The 23,439-nt window shown below is 50.5% G+C and overlaps 10 protein-coding genes across 10 annotated transcripts; 5 read left to right on the top strand and 5 right to left on the bottom strand.

Moving 5' to 3' along the window:
- Positions 1-140: 140 nt before the first annotated feature.
- LTR84_003090 (uncharacterized protein) lies at positions 141-1,562 on the top strand (the record flags this gene model as incomplete). The annotated part of the gene is made up of 1 exon (XM_064846685.1): positions 141-1,562. One exon carries the CDS (start codon positions 141-143, stop codon positions 1,560-1,562), a length of 1,422 nt encoding a protein of 473 aa, XP_064705665.1.
- Positions 1,563-2,070: 508 nt separating this feature from the next.
- On the top strand, positions 2,071-3,795 carry LTR84_003089 (uncharacterized protein; the record flags this gene model as incomplete). The annotated part of the gene is made up of 1 exon (XM_064846684.1): positions 2,071-3,795. The coding sequence occupies one exon, from the start codon at positions 2,071-2,073 to the stop codon at positions 3,793-3,795; it is 1,725 nt and encodes a 574-aa protein (XP_064705664.1).
- A 256-nt stretch (positions 3,796-4,051) lies between these two features.
- On the bottom strand, positions 4,052-5,491 carry LTR84_003088 (uncharacterized protein; the record flags this gene model as incomplete). The annotated part of the gene is made up of 2 exons (XM_064846683.1): positions 4,052-5,404; positions 5,486-5,491. 2 exons carry the CDS (start codon positions 5,489-5,491, stop codon positions 4,052-4,054), a joined length of 1,359 nt encoding a protein of 452 aa, XP_064705663.1.
- Positions 5,492-7,415: 1,924 nt separating this feature from the next.
- On the top strand, positions 7,416-7,820 carry LTR84_003087 (uncharacterized protein; the record flags this gene model as incomplete). The annotated part of the gene is made up of 2 exons (XM_064846682.1): positions 7,416-7,503; positions 7,669-7,820. The coding sequence occupies 2 exons, from the start codon at positions 7,416-7,418 to the stop codon at positions 7,818-7,820; spliced, it is 240 nt and encodes a 79-aa protein (XP_064705662.1).
- A 585-nt stretch (positions 7,821-8,405) lies between these two features.
- LTR84_003086 (uncharacterized protein) lies at positions 8,406-10,885 on the bottom strand (the record flags this gene model as incomplete). The annotated part of the gene is made up of 3 exons (XM_064846681.1): positions 8,406-9,458; positions 9,541-10,536; positions 10,586-10,885. 3 exons carry the CDS (start codon positions 10,883-10,885, stop codon positions 8,406-8,408), a joined length of 2,349 nt encoding a protein of 782 aa, XP_064705661.1.
- A 678-nt stretch (positions 10,886-11,563) lies between these two features.
- LTR84_003085 (uncharacterized protein) lies at positions 11,564-12,004 on the top strand (the record flags this gene model as incomplete). Its single annotated transcript, XM_064846680.1, has 2 exons — positions 11,564-11,835; positions 11,890-12,004. 2 exons carry the CDS (start codon positions 11,564-11,566, stop codon positions 12,002-12,004), a joined length of 387 nt encoding a protein of 128 aa, XP_064705660.1.
- Positions 12,005-13,214: 1,210 nt separating this feature from the next.
- On the bottom strand, positions 13,215-15,001 carry LTR84_003084 (uncharacterized protein; the record flags this gene model as incomplete). The annotated part of the gene is made up of 2 exons (XM_064846679.1): positions 13,215-14,395; positions 14,458-15,001. The coding sequence occupies 2 exons, from the start codon at positions 14,999-15,001 to the stop codon at positions 13,215-13,217; spliced, it is 1,725 nt and encodes a 574-aa protein (XP_064705659.1).
- Positions 15,002-15,734: 733 nt separating this feature from the next.
- LTR84_003083 (uncharacterized protein) lies at positions 15,735-17,740 on the bottom strand (the record flags this gene model as incomplete). Its single annotated transcript, XM_064846678.1, has 3 exons — positions 15,735-17,168; positions 17,222-17,445; positions 17,500-17,740. 3 exons carry the CDS (start codon positions 17,738-17,740, stop codon positions 15,735-15,737), a joined length of 1,899 nt encoding a protein of 632 aa, XP_064705658.1.
- Positions 17,741-18,359: 619 nt separating this feature from the next.
- On the bottom strand, positions 18,360-19,631 carry LTR84_003082 (uncharacterized protein; the record flags this gene model as incomplete). Its single annotated transcript, XM_064846677.1, has 1 exon — positions 18,360-19,631. One exon carries the CDS (start codon positions 19,629-19,631, stop codon positions 18,360-18,362), a length of 1,272 nt encoding a protein of 423 aa, XP_064705657.1.
- A 636-nt stretch (positions 19,632-20,267) lies between these two features.
- LTR84_003081 (uncharacterized protein) lies at positions 20,268-21,852 on the top strand (the record flags this gene model as incomplete). Its single annotated transcript, XM_064846676.1, has 2 exons — positions 20,268-20,311; positions 20,370-21,852. 2 exons carry the CDS (start codon positions 20,268-20,270, stop codon positions 21,850-21,852), a joined length of 1,527 nt encoding a protein of 508 aa, XP_064705656.1.
- Positions 21,853-23,439: the final 1,587 nt, after the last annotated feature.

The raw sequence follows: 23,439 nt of genomic DNA, 5'->3' as shown, positions 1-23,439 counted from the left end.
TGACGATTTAACTGAAAACTCAACTACCTCATCACCGCATACCTCTTTACGAGGTCTAGACAAGGTATTAACCTGAAATATACTGCTCACGGATATACATCAATATCTGTTGCTAGCCGTCGATTATTTATGCTATCAATATGAGCTGGCCAGAGATCGAACCCACATCACCTCATCTCACATATTTACTGCTCTCATTTTTCCTCATTCTTTATGCACTATTTTCCGATCTGATTCGAAACAGAGCACATCTATCAGAGCCACCTTTGGCAACCTTGGCAGGAATTGCATTTGGTCCCAAAGGTGCGACGATCCTCGACCCAATCACTCAATGGGGTTGGGAAGACAACATCACCCAGGAACTCGCTCGAGTCATCACTGGCGTACAATGTTTCGCAGTTGGCATTGAGCTGCCGGCAAAATATGTCAAATGCCACTGGAAGAGTATTGCCCTTCTCCTTGGGCCTAATATGATTGCTGGGTGGATGATATCAGCCCTCATCATATACCTCGTGCTCAATACCACTTGGCTTAACGCATTGATCGTGGCAGCCTGCCTCACTCCGACAGATCCTGTCTTGTCGGCAAGTGTCATTGCGGAAACGAGATTTTCACAAAGAATTCCCAAACGAGTCCGCCATCTATTGACTGCAGAGTCAGGCTGTAACGACGGCACAGCCTTTCCGTTCTTATATGCCGCATTATATGCATCACTGGCAACCTCAGCTGGCGAAGGAGTTAAAGACTGGTTTACTAACCTCCTCATATGGCAGTGTCTCTTCGGCATTGCTATTGGCATCGTCATCGGCTTGACTGCAAACAAGCTGCTTCGCTATAGCGAGGCTAATGGCTTCGTCCAGGAATCCACTCTTTTCGTGTTTTACTTTCTCCTTGCCATCTTCTGTGTTGCAGTAGGCAGTACGTTGGGACTGGATGACTTTCTGGTCTGTTTTACCGCAGGTTCATCCTTTTGCTGGGATGGTTGGTTCTCCAAACGCACCGCAAGGATGAAGCTACCCAGTATACTGGATCTTATGCTCAACTCGGCATTCTTCGTTTATTTTGGTTCGATCATACCGTGGGAACTCTTTCACAACAATCTAGGCGTCGGCAAGATGCTACTTTGTGCTTTCCTGATCCTTGCACTGAGACGATTGCCGGTAATGCTTGCCATTACCAGACTTGTTCCGGATCTACACACCTACCATGAATCCTTGTTTACTGGCCACTTTGGTCCCATGGGAGTAGGAGCTCTATTTCTTGCCATCGAGGCCCGGGCCAGACTCGAAACCGGAACTTCTTTGCCTCTTCCACGTCCACCAAAAGACTCTCCAAACAATGTGGCCGTGGAGACCGTTTACCCAGTGGTATGTTTCATCGTTCTATGCTCCATCATGGTCCATGGCTTTTCGCCATTCGTTATGAGTCTTGTTGGGCATTTCTCAAGACATCCAAAAGAAAGGGCCCCCTTGTTGGCAGCCGAAGAAGAAAGGCTTTATGGCATGGCCAATGATGCAGCATCAGTCGATTTGGAGAGAGAAGACTCCGATGAGGATATGTGAGTTGAAGACAGCGTTCACCATCTAGAGGTCGTCTGAACTCAAATTCCTCTATGGGACATTTATGTCTCGGCTATGCTCCATGCCGCGGTTGTTTCCGCCCAGATCCCGGACATGAGGCTGACCCCGGATAAGGCGGCTCAGAAACGCATCTGGAATGACCCGATTATAAAAATGATATCTCCACAAATTACTCATACCTTCTGGCTTGAATCAACGTCAGACGATATCATTGTTCATTGGCCCGGGTATAATTGAATCCCCGGGGTGCGCAATAGAGTTCACTCCTCATGTTCTAGCAATTCCGCCATTTCTCTTGAACATAGGACATCTCCGACTACTCGAGGTGAAATGATCGGGTAGGTTCAATTTACATTAAGATTCTTTCCGTTTTCTGTATATAGAGTGTTGACGAAGAAGTCGAGCAATCTTGCAATTGCCCTGTACATATAGAAATAAAAGGTCTCTACCCAAGTTCGAACCCAGCAGGTATCTAAATAAATAATCCATAATGCGACCAGCACTATCAACAGGTCACCCTTACACTCTCAAGACACCACACGGCAATCTCGAAGGCATTGAAGAACGAGATCTCAGCGGCAAGCCGATCCTCTACCGCTTCACCAAGGTCCCTTATGCTCTCCCACCAGTAGACGATTTACGGTGGCGCCGCCCGCAACCACTTCCCAAGGACTTCACATTCAACGATGCCAAAAACCCAGACCATCCAGGTGACTACACGGACTTCGGACCCATCTGTCCACAGCCCGAGTACGACCACACGCACGCGAAAGTCGACAACCCCAATGCCGCGCCACCGATCCCGAACGTCCAAGACGAGGACTGCCTGTACGTCAACATCTGGGTTCCAGCCTCAGCGGCGCCGGAGGGCGGCTGGCCCGTCCAATTCCACATCCATGGAGGCTGGCTCCAGATTGGAGATGCGCTGCAGCAGGACGACCATAACCCATACGACCTGCTCGCCGACACGACGGCCCGGATCATCGTGGCGCCGACTTACCGACTGAACCTGTTTGGGTTCCTCGCGGGTGAAGACCTGGCATCGCTGCAGGAAGATGCTTCAGCGTCGAACTACGGCCTGTGGGATCAGCGCGCCGCACTGGAGTGGACGGCGAAATACATTTCATGTTTCGGAGGCGACCCGAAGAACATCACGGTCGGCGGACTCTCAGCAGGCGCCAACTCGACCTTCTTCCAGCTCAATTACGACACGCTCCTCCCACCATCACAGCGCCTGATCCGCCGCGTCTACCTCTGGTCCAACGCGGTAGCAATCCAGCCCAACAGCACGACGGCGCCCGTGCTGACCACGCAATTCAACGACCTGTGCACCATCTTCTCCATCCCGACGACCGGCAGCGCGCGAGAAAAGCTGGCCGGGCTGCGCAAAATCCCATCCGAGGACTTGGTCGCCGCCATTTCCAAGCTGAAAATCCACACCTTCCGCTCCAGCACCGACAACGCATTCATCCCGTCCACGTTCCTCTCCGCGCTGCACTCGGGCGCCTTCACGACGCGGCTCTTCGACGCCGGCGTCTCGGTCCTGCTCGGCGAAGTCAGCGACGAAAAGGAGCTGTACAAGCTCGTCAACCCGCCGTCCACACGCGCGGGCCTGCACGTCCAGCTGGCAAACTACTACCCGCAGGCCGTGTGCGACGCGCTGGTCAAGCTCTACGACATCCCCGCGCCGGACTCCCCCGCCGCCACGCCCGCCGCCTACGCAGAGGTGTTCAGCCAGATCGTCTCCGACGGGCAGGTGCACGCGTCGCTGCGCGGCATGACGCGCATTCTGCTGAATCCACCGCAAGAGAATCCCAGGGTCAAAGCCTTGCCGTCGAATCGAGTGCTTCGGTACCGTATCTCGTGGCGCGCTGCGGCGCTCGATGCGTGGCTGAAGCCGGAGGTCAAGGTGTGTCATGCTGGAGACATGCCGATCTGGTGGGTGTCGGGGTGGCGGGCGGATTTCACGCCCGAGGATAAAGAAGTAGTGAAGGCGTTTCTCGCGCCGTTTGGAGACTTCTTGTATGGCAGAGAGGTTAACTGGGGCGGGGCGGATGAGGGTGCGAGCGAGGAGCGTTTGAGGTGGTTGGATGCCCAAGGGAGGATACATGACGATCGTGTCGACGAGTTGTGGGAGCGTGGGATCCAGGTTTGGGATGCAGTTTGGGAGGCACAGAAAGGAGGTGTGGAGAGGGATACGGAGTTGGATGTGTAGATCAGTCCAATACAGGTGGCTGTACAAAGGGTTTCTCGATAATCGACTGAGAGTATACAGGGGGTGAAACTCCGTCCCATTGTCAAGAGAAACATGATTGATGATTCTAGCATGATAGTCAATACGAAGAATAAAGCGCTGTGTTGGTCGAAGATGACTGCGTCTAAATCGCCCATCATAGTGCTCGGATACATGGATCTGCCCTATCATGACTTGGACCAAGTGACCTCAGGACCTGAATCATGTCCACGCGATGCTAGTAGATTTCCACGACACTCATGGCGGACGCCGAACTCTCGAAATCGAAAACGTCGACATCACCAACATTCTTGACTGGCGATGGGAAAATCCTCGCTCCCTCCGCCGCAGGAAGCCATTTTGGTTTTAGTTTTCCGGACTTCTTATCTTCGAGCGCGAAGTAGCCGATCCTATTCCATGAATATGTTGGTTCACTGGAAAGATCCTGATCGTGGTTCTTAGCCAGCTCGCCGGTAGATTTGAGGATGATGCCTTGAGCAGCAAGGAGGGCCTTCCGACGATTGTCAGATGGTGCATCCGTGAGGTGGTAAGCTGTCGTCCGGATGATTGCACCTACGTATTTTCCTTCGGCAGGCATGTTTTTGGTAGAATCAAGCCGGATCATTAGTCGAGGTAACTGACTCTTTCCCGTGGGTACAGTCCAGGATCGATTCTCGTCAAGTTTCAGAAGTATGAGAGGCGCTTGGAGGGTCATACTGCCTGAGGAAACAATGCCAAATTCTTCTGCTGGTCCGTATGGGTCGTTAGCTGCCACATTGCACCGCACATCCAGATGCCTTGCGACAATCCAGGATACTTTGAAGGGCTCGGCATACATGACATAACCTTCCTTTGACGCCCATGACCAGGTTGGGGCCCTATATTCTGATGGATCGGCGGTTCTCGTATTTGCACGAATAGACCATAGCAAACCCTCTATAAGATGCTGGCGCCAAAGTCCCGCGACAAAATCGTCTCTCATGACAGTCCCAAACAATTTGGAAACACCAGCAATGGCGAGCAATTTGTCTATGGGAAACGTCAATTGACGAAGGGAGTAATGAGACACAAAATCAGTCCAAATACGATATAATTTTTCTTGATCCACTTCATTGCGGTCAAGGCCTCCGATGCGCATGCTCTCCGATTGTGTCTTGACAAGGGACAGCCAAGACGTGATCGGTTGGAGCTCGTCGTCACGAAGAAATATTTCCTTGTCATGATGTGGGACTTCAGCTTCTGCCGAGGGTTTTTTATGCATTGCCGGATAAGTCTCGCATGCCCGGGCGGATACACAGTTCCATAGAACTTGTCGAGTGCCAAAATAGATAGTACGAAGAGCAAGTACTTCTTCTTGCAAGACCCAACCTCGCGTGGTCAAGGGCATGTGAATAAGCTCACCTCTCCAAAGCTGGAAGTCATTGATGAGATACGACGTATTGAGCTGAAAGGCGGTTTGATCTAGGATGACGGAGTCGCAGTTCATTGTCGCGGGGATTCTGTCACAGAAAAGCCCGTCATCTTTGCCTGAGAGAGCAGAAATGTTGCAAATGGCGTTACCGTAGACTTCTGCCATTCGAGTGGCCTCTTTCTGAATGTCTGTGCGTTCATCTTGGAAGATACCTTCTCATATGGTCAGAGATATAGTACAACAGATTTGTTAGGTGGATACAAACATATCGAATCAATCCAAAGATATCGCACGTGCAAAGTCTTGACCACCTTGATAGCGTCTTGATAAGTGCCAGGTAGAATTGACAAAGGCATCCCATCTAGCAATTTGTGCTGGGTCCTGCGCTCAAGTTTGATGTTACCTGAGCCCCATCTATGGGACAGTGTCATAAAATGGCCAGTGATGGATTCGTGTTGCACCTCAACCAGCCTCCAGAAATTAGGTGGCAATCCTGGAGGTTCAACATCGATCAGCCGCGTGGGATATACCTTCCCTTGCTCGGAGTGCTGGCGACACAATTCGTGGTCGGATGAACCCAAGCACACGCTGAGCCAACGGCCAATCAAGGAAAACACGGTGGCATCTGAAGTTGATAGTGCATTTTTGGCAGCGACAGCAGGAGCAGGAATGGCCAAACTTGGGATCCGTCAGATACTCGTGATACGTGAACTCGGATATGGTCATGAGAAGTAGTAACAAGGCAACAACAGTGCACAAGAAGAAAGTAATTCCAACCTTTGAATGTTGCGTGGTAGAAGGGCTACCTGCAGATAGCCATACGAATTGCTCTTTCCCAAGATAAGTTCTCCGGCATGATCGATTCCAGAGAATGGCGTCAATTTACAACCCAACCTTACTAGGATGTGATTGTTGGAGACATGACAATGAGCAGACTTGTCAAACGCGATGAGGTGCGCCTTGGAAAAGTCCGCGGAACGAAGGTATTTCCATTTTTGCTCCCCGAGGTCTGTATGTAGCCTTGTGCAGAGATAGCAATTGACAGCAACAGAACTCAAAAAGTCTTTAGTGGAGACTTCTTGTTTGACTGGTGAAGGAGGATGTGCAAGATGAAACTCGTGATCAGCTTGTTGAATTAAATGTCGGCAGTCATCACATAACATGTCGTTGAAGTACAAACAGAATTAACTGGGGGTTTGAGAGCGATGTACTGTTAGCCAGATCCAGAGTCAGCCTTGTAGAAATCATGTATCGATATTCAAGCTCGACAAGAAGGTCGCCCTGAAGTCAGTCTTGCCCAGCCCAGCCAGTGAGGTGAGATGTGGGAGACCTTGGTGGACGGTTTGAGCCTCTCTCAAATTGCCACATCCGTTCCAGGGGCGTTTGGGCCTAGAGAGCCTGAGACCAGGACCTGGAACGAGGAAGCCCCAAGAGGCGGCGGTTCGTCTTTGCTTTAAGTGACAGCGCCATGGCCTGAACTCTGGGCAGCCTGGATCCTCAGCCAGATATTCTGGAATCACGCAATTTGGGACCCCAAACGGTGTCATCTCACCCCCTATCAAATAAACCGTCTGTGGCTTACCAATGCGCAACTTGAGGGACAGCCACACCGACTTATTTTGAGACGCCAACTGAACAATGAGCACATTCTTCAGACCGAGTTTCGAACTTTCAAGGGCTGATTGAGCACATTTCTCATGCCCATGCTTCAAATGCCAATTTCGATGGAAGCACTCATCTTACAGAGTAGGTTAGGTAGGTTAGGTAGCCAGCCGCGTGCCATAAGTACCTATATACGTACGCTCTGTTTAGTATTCATATTCTTACAAATTCATCACTCCCCGTCCATATATATCAGCCCCGCGCTTTGCACACCGCACTTGTTTGTCTTCGTTCCGCCGCAACAGCCTCGCCTTACTACCACCCAATCGTGCTGATATTATATTACTACGTCTCACTCACTCACTCTCCTCGTCTCAACAACATTTCTCTCCTCCCATAACCATATTGTCTTATTTTGTCCCATCGGACTCCGAAACTATAACAGCTTCTTTGTTCCACTCGCGTTCGCAATACAATAATAATAGGCGTGCCCGCACCGCGCCCACACCCTGATCTTCCGACTCAGTAGTCTCCCTCTCCATTACCAATCCTCCTCCACCACCAACACCACCACCTCATCCACCAAAACATGTCTGGACACCACTACAAGTTCAACGTCAGCATGAGCTGCGGCGGCTGTTCCGGGGCCGTGGAGCGCGTGCTCAAGAAACTGGATGGTAAGTTCGCCGCAACCACATTCTTCGCACTGGCACTGCGCTGCACCCCAGCTCGGTCTCAGCACGACGCAGCAGCAGCAGCGCAGCCATCCGACGCCTATCGCTCTTTCCCTTGCCAATTTTCATGAATGATGTCCCCATTGGCTGACGATCTCATACATACAGGCGTCAAGGAGTACAATGTCTCCCTCGAAACACAGACCGCCGATATCACGGCCGAAGACTCATTGTCCTACGAGACTGTGCTGGAGAAGATCAAGAAGACTGGCAAGACGGTCAATTCTGGCGAGGCCGACGGTGTCCCTCAGCCCATCTAGATCAGGAGCGCTGTGGCATGCATCAGATAAAAGCAACAAGGATAAACGACCTGCGGATGTGGCGTGGGACATGATAGCATAAATCACTAGGGAGTCAATAGATAACTATTCATTTGAACAACAACGAGTATCTGTATTGATTGTGTAGACACTCGAGGTATCCGAGATCTCTCCAGGAGAAACCAGACCTGCGCTGGAATTGATCAATCTGTGCAATTCTGACGTTCACAATGAGGACACTCCCACAGATTATGAGCCTCAGCCTGAGATCCATCATCATTCGTCACTCGCTAAACGTAAAGTTGGGTATCTTCTATGACAGCGTCCTCCAAACAAGCCAGTAAACACCAACGTCCAACACCATCGCTATTCCCGTGGTAAAAATGCGACCTCCTCGCTATGCGAATGCCAGGAGATGGAACTCCAACATTTATCGATCAAAGATAAAAAGCAATTTCTCAAGTTTGAACTCCATCCTAAAATAATGTTAGTAATGGACTTTCTAAAAGGAAAGAGGTAGCATGGATTCATGGCATGTCCTGAGCTCTTACCGTGACAGGACACTTTGTTCAGATCAACTCACAATCACTGAAAACTGGGAAGAGCATGGGACCGAGCTGGACCTGGCGCATACTCATAGTGTACCGCTTGCTGGCGTGGAAGTGGTTCGAGGGCCTCACGCACAATGGTTCCGGCCGGATAGGAATAACACACACCCGTTTCTTGGGGAAAGGGTTGCACATACTCTCTACCAACAGCCATGTTTCGTTCCCTCGCAACATGGTTGTCGTAAGGCCGTGATTCAAACGCTACCTCATAGGTGCGGGTCCCGTACTGCAACGGTCGCTGCTCAGGTACATCCTGGGGCAATCTTGCAGAGGGAAGTGCGGTACGGCCAATACCATACTCGTGTTTCGGGGCAAGACTTCGTGGATAAGGCCCATTCACATGTGAGTCATCCGCAACAAATGTGGCTCTATCAACATTCGTGCTGCTGTAAGGTAAGTTACGGAAATCATGTACTAGATTGCGCTCAGTGTATCTCTCAGCCAACAGTCGAGGGCTTGCTGGAGCGCCAAGATGTTTTGCGGGAAGAGTCTCGAACCGAGGAGGATCTGGTTCGTCTCGCGAACGATAAATAGGCTCGGCATATCTCACAGGAGAGGCTTCTCTGAGTGTGTGATGCTGCTGAATGGGGCGACGATGATCATCTTGTTCCACGAGCCGACGTCTGGGTGCAAAGTCGTTCCCCTGTGGGTACTCAACGACCATCGGATCTCGGAGATTCCGACGTTCATGAATCTGGTCATGCGTGTCACGGGGTTGGGAACTCCTGTCAAAGGCAACACGACGTTCTCGTGGAGACAAGGGAAGCCCATCACTTCCTTCAATTGAAGGTAGAATATTATGACCATCGTCATGAAGGTTGGCGTTGTGCCGATTTCCACGATAATAGACATCTTCAGGAGATGAAGGTCGTGTCCTTACCAAGGTAACAGCAGATGGGTGAAGAGGCGACGAGTTGGCAAAACGTTGAGAGCTTTTCTCTGGTACATGTTCTCGTACAACTCGTTCATACAGAACACCATTATGGTCCTGGATGAATGAAGGGGCATTGGATGTTCGTACTGGGCGGTGCTGCAAGTCGTTAGTCTCTACCATTGGGACAAGATTCTGCAAAGGTAGCGAATGCTTGAGCATGAAAAAACGTCAGACTTACCTCATATTCAATTCGAGTGGCTGTAGTGGATGAAATAGGAGTTCGCAGGACATGTGGCGAAGAATGGGTGACTGGAGGGTCAAGGGGTACAAGAACACGAGATCGTGGGAGTATTTCCGGTTCATAGATTCTCTCCAGAACCGTTGGGGGCTTTTGAACAACACTAGAACGATAATCTTGTTTAGCTTGGTCCCAGACAGCATACCTACTCAGGTCGCGTTGAGCAACCTCGTCCTGAGTGGGTCGGTGATGGGGAACGGCTTGTGGAAGGTTGCGATTATGCCATGTCGGATAGCGAATTCCAGAATCAGGGGTCATATGACGGCCAGGAGCAGAGGTATAGGCTGATGAAGGAAGTTCTTCGACTCGTAGGTCTGCCTGAGCAATTGGCTCATAAGAACCTTCACTGTCGCTATCATCCTCGTCAGAGATAACAATAACTTCGCGAAGAGCATCAGCGGCTGCATGCTTGGCGGCTTCGTCCGCTTGATCATCATCACCACGCCACTCGACAAGTTTGGCAAGTGTGGCCTGCTCCACAGTATGTCGAGCATCATTATATGCCACTTGCCTCAACAGCCTATCATAGTCAGTGTAGACATGTCGAATATGTGCCACAACGGATAACTGAGCTCGTCGAACTTGGGGGATTTCCTGTGCAGTGCCAACTTTATTGTCTCCTAATTGGAATGCAGTCTTGATGATCTGGAATAGATCCTTGTCCGGGATATTGGGAAATAAATCTTTGATGGTTTGTTTTGCCTCAGTGTTGATGGTAATCTGGTCCTTGGGTTCATCATTTGCTTTGGGTCGGCCCCCTTTGGAATATACATGAGAGAACATTTTGTCCTCTTTGGATTCATCAATCACCTTTCCTCCACTTGTGAGGCGAATACCATAGTAATTACACACTTGGGAAACGACTTGAGTAGGGAAATGAAAACCGATTCGATGTACCTCTCTAGAAAGCTCATGTCGAGCAGCATGTGGGGTGGTCTACTTGATTAGTGGGAGTATAGGGAGGGATTGATAAGATCAAGCTTACCGTGACAGCAAAGATCTTATGATCTCCTTGTCGAGAAAACTCCTTGAGAGCCGCTGTAAGCTCTGGATTTCCTGCGGGAATAAAAGTGTAACCGGGAGGGGGCTCTGCCTTGAAGGCGATCTGGTGACGCGGGTGAGCAGTACCACTGGCAGCAGCGACAGTCTTTCTTACGCCACTTTGTAAGTGCTTTCCCTTGTCCTTGGAGGTTATATCGAGCACCATCTTGTGTTTGTTGCGATTTTTGGCCGCCTGTGCACCACGATTGCCTGCCTTCCTGGCAGGTGGTTTCGTACGCGCCATGACAACGACACTCTGACCTACGCCTAGACAAGAATGGGACAGGGTGGTAACATGAAGCAAGGAAAACGAGATGGTTCTGACGAAGTAAACTAGAAATTAGTTCAACAACAAGGTCGTACAAGGGCAAGAAAAGCGGTGTCCGGATAGATGGCAGTGGCAGTGGTAGCAGGCTACTGCAGAAAGGAAAAAGCAGGTTGCAGGCACAACTTGAATAAGGCAGTCGGGACGTGACTTTGAGCTCTGACTGCAGCAGAAATCTCTCGAGTAAGGGTCAGCTTCTTGCTCAAATGCAGCAGATAAATCTGGAGCAAAGAGCAACAAGTTCAGCGACAGTAACACGAGATATTGGCACCTTCGAGTTCCTGTGTACTAATAGTGCCTAAGCGCCGGTGCAATGGGAGTAACGAGAAGAGGTTGTGATGAAGAAGGAAAGCAGATGGAGCGAAGCGGCTGCGCTGTTGACTTGATTTCCAGTGGCCAGACACGAGATTTGAGACTAGACCGATCTGGATTGGGTCTTGGCATAAATTGCGCTTAGCGTTAGGGTGGATCATGATAAGGATAGGGTCGACCATAAATACACATAGCGGAGCTTGGGCAAGACGGAAGCTGCGCTCTGGAAACTGCCTGTTCATCTTTTCCGTGAAAGACAAATACTATCTTGGGCTCAATGCCTCGATGAGTAAAGAGGAGGTCCTCCACGCTTATCGCAAGCTGATGCGAACGAGCCTTCAAGCAGTTCAATATTCAAAGCCAGCACGATTCGCTGTCCGAGACATCATCAATGAGGCTTTCAGAGAACAACCTGCCACGGCCTTCAGTGCATTCCGAATCAAGAATACGATCGAGTTTCTCGAAACTGCCAAACAACAGAATGGATTTGAACATAAAATCGTCAAAAACCTGACCATGGTCAAATATTGGCAGAAAATGAACAGAGACAAGACCATGTAAGTTCAAGAGAGTTTCCTGCTATGGCTGATGTTCCCACTGACCAGCCAAAGGCTTACAACTGCAAACAATGATTACACTCGCGATATCCGCCTACAGACTCGATTGCAATTCTCAGCCACTTTGACTATGCTGAATGAAAGCCTCGGCACTTGCCTGGCCATATGAAGAAGAAGAAGAAGAAGAAGAAGAGGAGGAGGAGGAAGAAGCTTACACCGGAAGCAATGTGATTCAGACACAGCCGATTTCAGGCCGGCCCACCTTCATTGTCGTGTACTTCCAGGGCTCCGATATACCTTGACATGGTGCGCGTCGCTCTGTCGCCATTCTCAAGGCCAAAAACAACATCTAGAGACCAAGGACCTGGTTAGCGGAGGACCTTGCGGGCATCCCCATTCACCGCTTGATAATCGGAGGATCGAACCTGAAAAGGACGACCTCATGACTTGAGAGCCCGACATTCGTCAGTGACACCCATTACACGATCATTGAATCTCGCGTTCTTAAATGCCCTGGAACTGCCGGCAAGTCACCGGATAACGAGTCATGCAATCTCCACTCTCAGATGAACAACCATTTTCTCAATTGAGGAGTTGTGATTCCATACCCAATTCGATGGAGCAGCCGGCGACACGAGCACTTCGGTAAAAATGCAATGCTGCACTATTCATACTCACACCCATATCGTCCACCCATTGATGCAGTTCATCCAGACGAGTTCATGCCGACCCCTGGCAATTTACATTCCAAGGTCCACGACAAGGATTGCGAAAACGGTGGAACAGTCTACATATTAATCGTGCCGATTAGCCGTTGAATGCAGTTTCTGGTCGATTTTGGGAAGTGGGATGACCAAGATGAGGATAGCTGTAACCTGTTGCAGTAGCCACTAGGTACTCAGCCGTACACCCGCAACCGAGAGCCTTGCATGGCTTCTTGCATACTTCTAGCCGCGTCGACCATATGCAACTAACGTGCAGCCTTGCAAATGCCTAATTTGGCCATGATTGCTAATCTTCCGAATACAAGGCAGTACTGAACGGCCCTCCCGAAAAAGGAATGGTTGTTCGTTAAATGGCGTTCGCACGAGTCACTTCGCGAACAAGAAAGCTTTCTAACCATACCTATGTACGATTATCTCCAAAACAGAGAGAAATGGATATAGATAAACAAAAACATCTCTTCGTATCAATAAGCGATTTCCGTCGAGCGTACATGTGTACATCCAGAGGGATGAATGCTGCCTAATTGTGACCCTCAGCCTCTCAATCAGAAACCGTCTCGGAAACAAGCAAACTATGCAGGAGAAGTAGTAGTGGTAGTAGCAACCAGAAACCCAGATATCTACAAGATTCTATTTTAGAGCAAACCACCTGACCTAATAATCGCGACCGCTAAAGAACCTCCCCGGGACAGCCAGCACGGCCAACGTGCAGACCCAAACACTGGCGCCGGCGAGATACAGCACGCCATCAAGACTTCTCGCCAACACCCTGGTCGCGACCACGGGCGCAACAATACTGAACATTCTGCCCCAGAAACTCGCGAGTCCGGACGCGGTGCCCCTCACCTCGGGCGGAAACGCCTCGGGCGTCCAGGCATACAGCAGGGCATTGAACATGCTCTGGAAGAAGTACACGAGGGCGTTGACGGCGATGTAGGATGCGTGGTCGTGCACGGCGGTGAAGGCGAAGAGGCAGGTGGCGAACAGGGCGGAGGAGAGGACGAGTGCCAGACGTCGGTACTGGCGTCGTGTGTACATCAGTGTTCCGGCGAGGACGCCGGGGATGCCTAAGCTGTAGATGTAGATGTATGAGCGGTAGGTGTCGGTGAGGGAGAGGCCGAGGGATTGGCCCTTGCGTGCGAGGATTGTTGGCAGGAAGGACCCTGCGATCGTGAAGCCCCAGAAGTCGAAGCCGTAGATTATCCAGACGAGGATGATGAGGCGTGTCATGGATGGCGTCGAGAAGAGGTGTTGGAGTCGTGATAACTCGGAGTATAGTTTTTGTTTGATTTTGGTGGATTGGCGCTTGCTGGTGTTTGGGGAGTCGAGCAGGGCGTGTGATTCAATATCATCGGCGGCGTTTGGGGGCAAAGAAGCTATATCTTGCTCATGACCAAGGGCCATGAGCTTTTCCAAAGTGAGCCGGCATTCTCGATGATTGTAACGGGCGATGTACTGCAAGACTTCTATGGCCTTTTCGTCTTGGCCACTCGAGATGAGGAACTTGGGGGACTCTTGAAATCGAAAGACTAGGAAGCGAAGCGCAAAAACAGAAAACGTCATGGCGCCGATCGTGAACATGAGATACCGCCAGCCTTGATTGTCTGCCCTGCCACAGCAGGCCCCGACAGCGTCCGCATCTCGCACTCGATTGCATGAGACCAAGTTCTCCGCGCAGGAGTACGCTGGGATAAAAACATATGCTAAACCACTGCAGAGGATTACTCCCACTGGCTGAAATATCGATAAGGCTGGAAGGAGCCAGTGACGATCCTGAGGGAGACATTCGAGACATATTGTCGTGTCGATGGGGATGTTTCCGCCGATGCCGAAACCTGAGTACTGCAAGTTAGTAGGATGAACTCCCGTATACCTAAAGGATGAAAGGAAGAAATACCTGTGAAGGCGGTCAACACAATGACCACACCATAGCTGTCCGGAATCCCAAGACAGATCCCAAATGCCGTTGACATCAAGACGGTATAGTTGAACGCAGCCTTGCGACCCACGGTAGGTAAATCCACGAACACTCCCCATATCAAGGCACCAGCCGTCAGTCCAATTGAAAATGCCGTGAAGATATTCCCCAGCTGAGTATCGTCAAATCCGAATTCTCTCTGCATGGGGCTAACCACCAGGCCAAACGCTTGCGCCCAGAGCAGGTCAAGCAGGTATCCAAAGCCGCAGAGGAAGAATACCATCCATTGGTATCGGCCCATGCCTTGCTCATCCAGCTCACGGTTTACGAGCAGTGCTTTCTGCGAGTGGATAGAGAGACATGGAGGCTTGGCATTGCCGTCGGACACATCATCGTTGATGTTGTCATGGTCGTCCAGGGAGTCTTTTGCTGCGTCGCTGCCGTCGGAATAGAGATCGATGTCAGCATGGATGGACTCGGCACGAGACAATAAGACCTCCGTGTCTCGGGCTGTCGAATCCATAATCACGACAACTCGAGACACACTACAGTGTGTTTAAATATCCTTTATCGTACACAGTTCGAGTACCTTTGAGTACACCCACGCTGGCTTATTTTTCTACCGCCATCACGGAGATGCAGGGTGACTGTTCGAATGTATGGGCACAATAACGATGGGTTGTATTGAAGATGGACAGGAGCCTAGATGTATCAAATATCAAAAAAGCACCACGTGTGCTGTGGCACGAGACAGGAATGTCCGGCCAGTAAAGTGAGGAGACCAGGGCCATCATTCGCATGAGCGAACGGGCCCAAGCAAGCCCTGTTCACCATCATGTCAGCAGTGCCTCCAAGTCGCAGCAGGCGGCAACTTGAACGGGAGAGCATCGTTGAACCTTGGTCCAGGCTTTGTGGGGGATTGGTAGATAGCAGGAGATTGTGGGATACCGGGCATTGATTGTGACGTCGTGACATCAAAGTCTATCTCACACCTTGCCCCTTTCGGTGATTGAAAAATGGATCATGACCGATGAAATTGCCGACCAATCAATAAAGAGCTTCTCGCTCAGATTCAAAGTAGATAAAGCTAAACTACTGGCTTCGATGGAACCATTGCTCGTAAAATTGTTAACCGCCAGGAGAAAGAGACACAATAAATTGAAAGCCTGGCGAGTGGCTACAACGCAACTCCAAGCCAATCTACTGGTCGTGGGAATAGATAATCATCCACTCCGGGCGTCAGAAAAAGAGTCTATCTATTTAGAAGCCGCATTAGCAACGCCGTGCTCGCTCGCAAAAAGTCTAGGACCAGCCAATACATCGGAAATAACGCCTTCCTGATGCAAATGTCGCAAGAGACTGAACAACTCCACGTCGGTACCGGGTCTTCCAACCAGGCTGATGGACACAGGGAGAAACTCGGTCTGCCCTGTGACTGTAGAAAAATATGGAACCTCGGCTACAGGCACGGTATAATCAGGACAGCCCACCAGATAACCAAACGAATAGATGCTAAAGGTGTCGTTGAAGAGAACGGTACGATCGGGGATATCGTCGCGATAGTCCGGCCGGCCGCATGATTGTGGAAAGACCAGTAGTGTGGTGGCTTCTTGGTCGTAGGAACTGAAAAGCGTTGTCTCAGTCCATGTCCTGAAGGCTTGCATGGCCTCCAGGGCTTCGGCGAGCTTTGCAGGTTTGAGAGAACGTCCATGATCGAGGCGCTTGCTGACCAATTCAGATATCTTAGGGGATGTGCCGTTATTGGCGGTCTGGAAGTCGGATATAAATTTGTCCAATCCTCCGTGAATGGCAGACGCTGTGGTGATTGCAGAATAAATGTGGCCCACTGCTTCATCGAGCGATCTGGGTTGACCCAAGGGAGGTGTGGCTCGCCACAATTCATTGATGTTGAATGGGATCCGCTTACAGTTGAGCTTGGATTCAAGCTGGAGTAGCATTCCCTCAATCTGCTTCTCGGCCTCTGTCCAAGATGCCGAGTCCACCGACGGGTGAGGAAACCAACGATGCTGACCGCCGTGATGTTGGTCAGGTGTCTGGGTTTGTGGAGCACGAGTCGGGTAAAGCAGATTGTATCTCCGACCGTGTTGCTTCAGCTGTGGAAGTTTCCGAGGACTGACGAGGTGTGAACCCACATCAGAGAATGTCTGTACATTTCTAGCGAAAATCCCAACGGTGTTGAAAAGGTCAGTGGCGCCAAGTACACCTTCCAGACTTATGAGGCCGTGTGAAGGTCTCTGACCGAAAATGCCGTTTACGCCAGCAGGATGTCTGATGGAACCACCTGTGTCGGTGCCAATTGTGAAATCCACCCAGTCATATGCCGCAGCAGCGACGGCACTTCCGGTACTCGAGGAGGAGGGCTTTTGACAACCATCTCCGCGCGGATTGTATGGACAGATGGTGTCAATCCATTCAGTTGGGTCGACACCTTCCGCAAACTCGGTGGGCTTCAGTTTGCCGATCAATGTCGCACCAGCGTCCAGGAGCATCTGTATTGCGGGAGCCGTTGTCTTCTCTGGTGGGTAAGTTTCGAGCCAGGCTTGATTGCCAAACCCTGTTCTCAGACCTTGTATGGCGAGCGTGTCCTTTACGGCGAATCTCAATCCGGTGAGTGGTCTATCACTTTGACGACTGTATAACTTAGAAGGCACAGGAATACCATTCCTGGTCTGCTCTCCTATCAGCTGGACTGGCTTTTAGAGAATGTCACGACTTGACTTACGGGTAGCTCACTGAAGGTTGACCTCGATTTCGATATCGGCAGCAGTCCACTCACAAAGGCTTCGTGGCTATCTGCCATACATTTGAAGACCGGCAAGACATGGCCGGTAGACTTCTCTACCACATATGGACCATGCGGTAGGTTCAACTTTGATGAATCGACGGAGAAAATGCGTTTGGTTCTAACACCAGTTCCTATCTCGGGTGGTTGCAAGAGAACAATGACTGGAAAGGGGACGAATCAATGTAAGGCCTCGCTAACGTCGACGAGAAACTTACCCGATAAGAAGCTGCGAGTCCACACATCGTCCTGCTTCTCAAAGCCCTGACAGATCGACTCGAGGTCATTTGGAGTAAAGTCGGATTGGTCCCAATGCAACAAAGTCGTTGGAATATATTCTTGATCAAAGAAGGCGAGTCTGGTTATCAAATTCTGTGGAAGGATAACGGGTCTGGATGTGGTGGAAAAGTAGTATTTGTGTTCGCCTATTGTTATCAGTGAGGCCAAAGCCGGGGCCATATCCCGACTACGCGAGCAAGACAGATATGTGGCGAAGAGGAGAAGCAGAAGAATGAAATTCGTGAAAAGAAGAAGAAGAAGGTCAGTGATTCAACGTCGGCGCTGTCACGATAGTGCGCATGTCATATGATCAAGACTTATTTACCTGGCTATCGTTGGCCAACAGTGTTTGTGTTTGTGTCTCGCCACGGATGAAATTTCGAGGCAAACACCCGTTGTAGTACAGGATGTCAAGGCAAAAAGGCTACGTAAAAACAACATAACTCTGCTTTATCCACGCGCGGGCCGTTCCATGGAAGGAGTTTTCACCGCTGGCGGCTAGAATCTGTGACACAGAGATTGGAATGCCAGGGCTTTTACAGATAAATTGGAATGGATCTGGATGCAAAAGTCAGAGTCATAAGGCCAGGGTACGTTGGTCAATCTTGATAAGAGATCTCTTGGCACGGGACATTGGGACCGAGGAAGGAGTAGCCGAAGTACGGTCGAGGGGCCACCCTCTCAATCCGAGTGACATACTCGGTATGCAAGCATACATTCTCGCCGAGATTGTACCGCTCATTGAGATGAAATGGAGAATCATTTGGGATTAAAGTGTATATGCTCGGTACTGCTTCACTCAATCACCGTCCTCTCGATTTGACACGCCAGCCCTTCCCATTCGTTGACTGAGAGTCATATCGCCAGCTTTCTTGTGGAAACTGTTGACGAAGTCTGCTCGTCCGCCATATCTGGCATTCTTCGCTCTTGAGGCTTCATCGCGCTCATGCTGCTGTCTATCTCGTTCAGCGATATCTGCAAGTCTCCGTTCTCGTTGGAGATCGAGCTCCGAGGCATCTTGCTGCATGGCTGCGAGTTTAGCGGCCCGATCATCTCCGTTTTGCTGCCCGCTTGGACTGGGTGACCTTCGTCGTTCGGGTCTTGAAGTATGCCAACTCTTCGTCTTGCGGACACCATTGCTGTGGCCATTGTTTCGAGGTGGAGAATATGATCGCGAACGAGATCGCGGTTTCCGGTCCTCGTCTCTTGAGAGGGATCCGCGTCTTCTGTAGGGAGACCTGGACCGCTGCGATCGCTCCTCGCGACGTGGCGGAGAGCGTGATCTGGAGGCTGAAGAAGTATTGGACCTCCGTCTTCTGTGGTCGCTGCGATCGTAGCCATCGCCGTCCTTGTCGCGACGAGTGTAGTGTCTTGAAAATTCCTCCCGATCCTTGCGCCTCTCCCTGTCCTTGTCCCTATGCCTGTCCCTGCCTCCATCCCGATCGCGGTGGCTGCGGCTGCGTCTGTCTCTGGCTTCATCTCGTTCCCCATCGTCTCTGGAGTGGCGGTGGTGGTGGCGAGAGTGATGATGTTTTCTTCGTTTGTGATCGCGTTCTGGTTCGTCAACCTTTCCAGCAGCTTTCAGTAACAAACGGCGCTTGACAGGGTCGTTCATCATGGCATCGTAAGCCGCTTGCTCTTGCTTCTTGATAGCCAACATGGGATCCTCACGTATTTTCATAGCAGTGTCCCTCAAAGTGTTTGCATTTTGCGCTGCCAAAAATGAATCTTCCTTAGCCGATTTCTCCAACTTCTGATTTTCTGTGCCTTTCAAGAGACCATCAATCCTTCTCTTCCCCAATAGATAACCTTCCATTTCCTCGGTCGTACCGGCCTCTCCAGTAGATGGACCAGAATACATCCAATCGACACGAGACTGTCTTTTCGCACCACCTGCCGCTGCCTGCAAGTCTTCAAGTTCTTGGATTTGACGTTCCTCTGCACGCTCTTTCATGATCTGGTCGATTTTTTTGCGTTCTTCGAGAGCCTTTTGTTCCTCTTCCCACACCTTTTTCTGGTTGCTCATGAGCACCGGATGCCATGATTTCTTGAGATTGAGGTCGCCACCCATGTTGGCGTGGATGCCGCAATTGCGGACTTGGTTGCTGGTTAAGGAAGATAGGTCGAGGGTGTTTGGTCGGTTTAGTTACTTTGAGAGGTGAACGATTGGGTGTAATGCTCTCGAATATGATTGCCGGGGAGTGTGATGTACTGCCAGCCTGGAATTCGCATAAATTTCCTAATCAGAGTTGAAGACCGAACAAAGAAGGCCTTGAACCGTTAAGAACGATTACCTAAGGTTGGGAATTCTGTTAGTGAACTCAATGCCTAAATAAGAAACTTAGGCGCGAAGTAACGCTAGGTGGTTTGGCAGGCAGGAGCGACCCAGATTACCCCGCAATTACCGGCGAGGCTCAGGCTCAGGCTGGTTACGAAGGCAGTGTTTCTATCTTAGGTGCATTTTCATTCTACTCAGTACGGCCTCATCTCCTACTCAGGCTTGCGCGACATAGACTGGTTCTCTTTTTGTTTTCTTCCTCATATCCTCATTCATTGTTTCGTGTGAACCGGCATTTTAGCGTTCTCGTCATTGACCTTTGCACTCTCCAGTTCACAACACCGCCTTATGTCAATACACCCACACATACCACAATCCTCCCTCCGGTCTGCGCGCACCAAATAAACCAACACCACATTCTTCGTCATCATGTCAGACGACGATGATTTCATGCAGGAGTCTGACCCGGAGCAGTAATACAACCCTCGCTTATCGACTGATCTCCCAGTGAACTGACAACTTAAATCGCAGGTACGATTTTGAGTACGAAGACGACGAGGACGGGTCCACTGGTGACGTCGACATTGAGAACAAATACTACAATGCGAAGCAACTGAAGGGTGACGATCCATCCGCCGCTGTCGATGAATTTCTCGGCGTACCGACTCTCGAACCTGAGAAGGGCGATTGGGGCTTTAAGGGCCTCAAGCAAGCAATCAAGTTGGAGTTCGCACTCGGTCGCTTCGACGATGCCGTCTCCCACTACAAGGAACTCCTCACTTACGTCAAGTCCGCCGTCACGAGAAATTACAGCGAAAAGAGTATTAACAATATGTTGGACTACATCGAGAAGGTGGCCACCGAACAGACCGCGTACAAATGCATGGAAGAGTTCTACTCTCTGACCCTCGAGACCTTTCAAAGCACCAACAATGAGCGGTTGGCCCTCAAGACAAATGTCAAGCTGGCTAAGCTGTACCTTGACAAGAAGGATTACAATCAGCTGACTAGCAAAGTGAGGGAGATTCACACCGCATGTCAGAAAGAAGATGGAACAGATGACCCAGGAAAGGGCACATATTCGCTGGAAGCATATGCTCTGGAAATCCAGATGTATGCTGAAATGAAAAACAACAAACGCCTCAAGTCCCTGTACCAGAAGGCATTGACCGTGCGCTCAGCGGTTCCTCATCCTAAGGTTCAAGGCATTATCCGTGAGTGCGGAGGAAAGATGCACATGAGCGAAGAAAATTGGAAGGAAGCACAGAGCGACTTTTTCGAGTCCTTCAAGAACTACGATGAAGCCGGCTCCATGCAACGGATTCAAGTGCTCAAGTATCTGGTTCTAACCACAATGCTCATGAAATCCACCATTAATCCATTCGATTCACAAGAGACCAAGCCATACAAGAACGACCCTCGCATTTCTGCCATGACTGATCTCGTGGACGCCTACCAACGAGATGACATTCATCGGTATGAATCGATATTGAAGGACAACCAGGATCTACTGGCCGACCCATTCATCGCCGAGAATATCGACGAAGTCAGCCGCAACATGCGCACGAAAGCAGTGCTCAAGCTGATAGCGCCTTACACACGATTCTCTCTGCAATTCATTTCCAAGCACATCAAAATCCCCGTGAGCGAAGTACAAGACATTCTCGGCGTACTGATAGTCGACAAGAAGCTCAATGCCAAAATCAACCAGGAAAACGGCACAGTGATCGTCGACAGCATCAGCACGAGCAACGCCACGGACCACCTGCATCGTCTACGCGAGTGGACCACAGCCGTCGAATCATTGTGGTCTTCGGTACTGCACGACGGCGAAGGCTTCAAGCTCGATGATACACTACAGGGCGGAGGCGGCGGCGGGGGGAGCTTCGGGTCCATGATGAACTTCTCAATGGGCCTGGATTCCACCAACAGCATCCCCAATCGCGCCTCTGCCCGTCGTCTCGGCGGTGGACATCGTGGTCGTGGTGGTGGCAAAGGCTTTACTCCGGTTTGAAATGCGCCTGACACGACGCATCCCTGCGAATCCAGCACTTCCAGGGGAACACAGAAGGGAGAATTCCACCCAACCGTACTTTCCGTGACTATGGTGATGGGTGCACTTGCAATCTGGCGGGCTGCAGACTGGACCGAACCTTTTTTTCTCTTTCTCTCCCTCTCCCACTCCCGCTTTTGCTTTGCCGACTGCAACACTCACACTCGGCAGTCATTATTGCATTTGCTTACCCTTGAGAGCGAAACGAAATGCCGGTAACGAGTTTCAGGGTTCAGATCGCATCGCCGATCTCTGTTCCTGGAAGAGGAACACGCTATCCTATCATTTGACGCTAAGACATTTCGAGTATAATATGCAGATTGGAAGACCAGCATTGTTCCCCAGGGCAGCGCTACTGACTTTGTGGTACATGTCTTTTTCGTCACGGGAAGTGACTGCTAGGAAGAGAGAATGGGGTGGGAGATTGGTTGCGATGGATGGCTTTTTCTCAATGCCGTACGAGGTTCGCCATTGACACGAGCGACTCGCAAGACCAAGCAAACGAATTGATGGATGGATGGGTGGATGGATGGATTGTAATCTTGCGCACTTGTCTCAACGAGCATACCCACCTCGCTTGCTCAGCCTGTGCAGAGCATTTCCATCTCTGGAAAGCGTGCTGCGTGGAAGCAGTGAGCAAGCGAGCAAGCGACCATGGGCAAATGTGCAATGTGCTATCCTCATGGTGAATGCATTGCACTACTTTGTACAGGAGACCGCGACTGCGGTAATGGTGGCGAGGGCTAGAGCCGTGGAAGCAAGTGCCCCCTTGACGGACCCCACTCCGTATTCAATCTGATTGGTCGCAGTCTTGCAGAGCTTCAACTGATCGTGATCGTTGTGCTCGCCAATGTATCTTCGGCTTGTTTATTGGACGACACCCTCATTAGAATAAACAAGCCTCGGTTAATTCGCAGCAGAGGTGAACGTGAACCCTGACACAGTACCGAGTAATGGTTGGTGGTAGACATCATGTGGGATCCACTACTCAACAGCTGCGACTTCGAGTTTCGCCAAACCCTTGTGGAGCTGGAATGCTGATTGCATGCGGGTAGCGATGCTGGTGGCGAGGACGCGGGTTCTGATAGGTATACAGGCGAGTGTTGCAGCTGCCGGAGAATATGATATCACATTTGCGTACTTTCAATTTCTTTCCCAGCTAGCGACAAGGCCCTCGCGGCCCGTGTTCTCACCGTTGGGAGTCGGATTTGACTCACAGATCACTCGTACAAGCAAGGCCTAGCGAGGTGATCCACAGATTATTACCTTATTCTGCTAACGTCACAGAACGTGTTCTGGGGTTCGTGGTGGGATTCATGCAATGTCAAACCCGTCAAACTCCCCACCCGTGTCCAACCCTGACAGTATTGACAGTAAACAATGCTGCTTTATTAGGTGCTGCCAGAGTGGATCTGTTGTTGCACGACTTGGAAGCTGGAGTTCCAGGATGGAAGATCCGTGGTGTTTATACAGCCCTTCGAAGTGATCCCATTGGCTGCAAGCTGTCTCCGTGGTGGCTTGCACGCTTATGGACGTGGTCAAACTTTC

Source organism: Exophiala bonariae (assembly GCF_035927105.1).
Source record: "Exophiala bonariae strain CCFEE 5792 chromosome Unknown scaffold_15, whole genome shotgun sequence".
Classification (NCBI taxonomy): domain Eukaryota; kingdom Fungi; phylum Ascomycota; class Eurotiomycetes; order Chaetothyriales; family Herpotrichiellaceae; genus Exophiala; species Exophiala bonariae.
The sequence above is the reverse complement of the archived record's forward strand: the minus strand, read 5'-3'. Positions and strand labels throughout refer to the sequence as shown.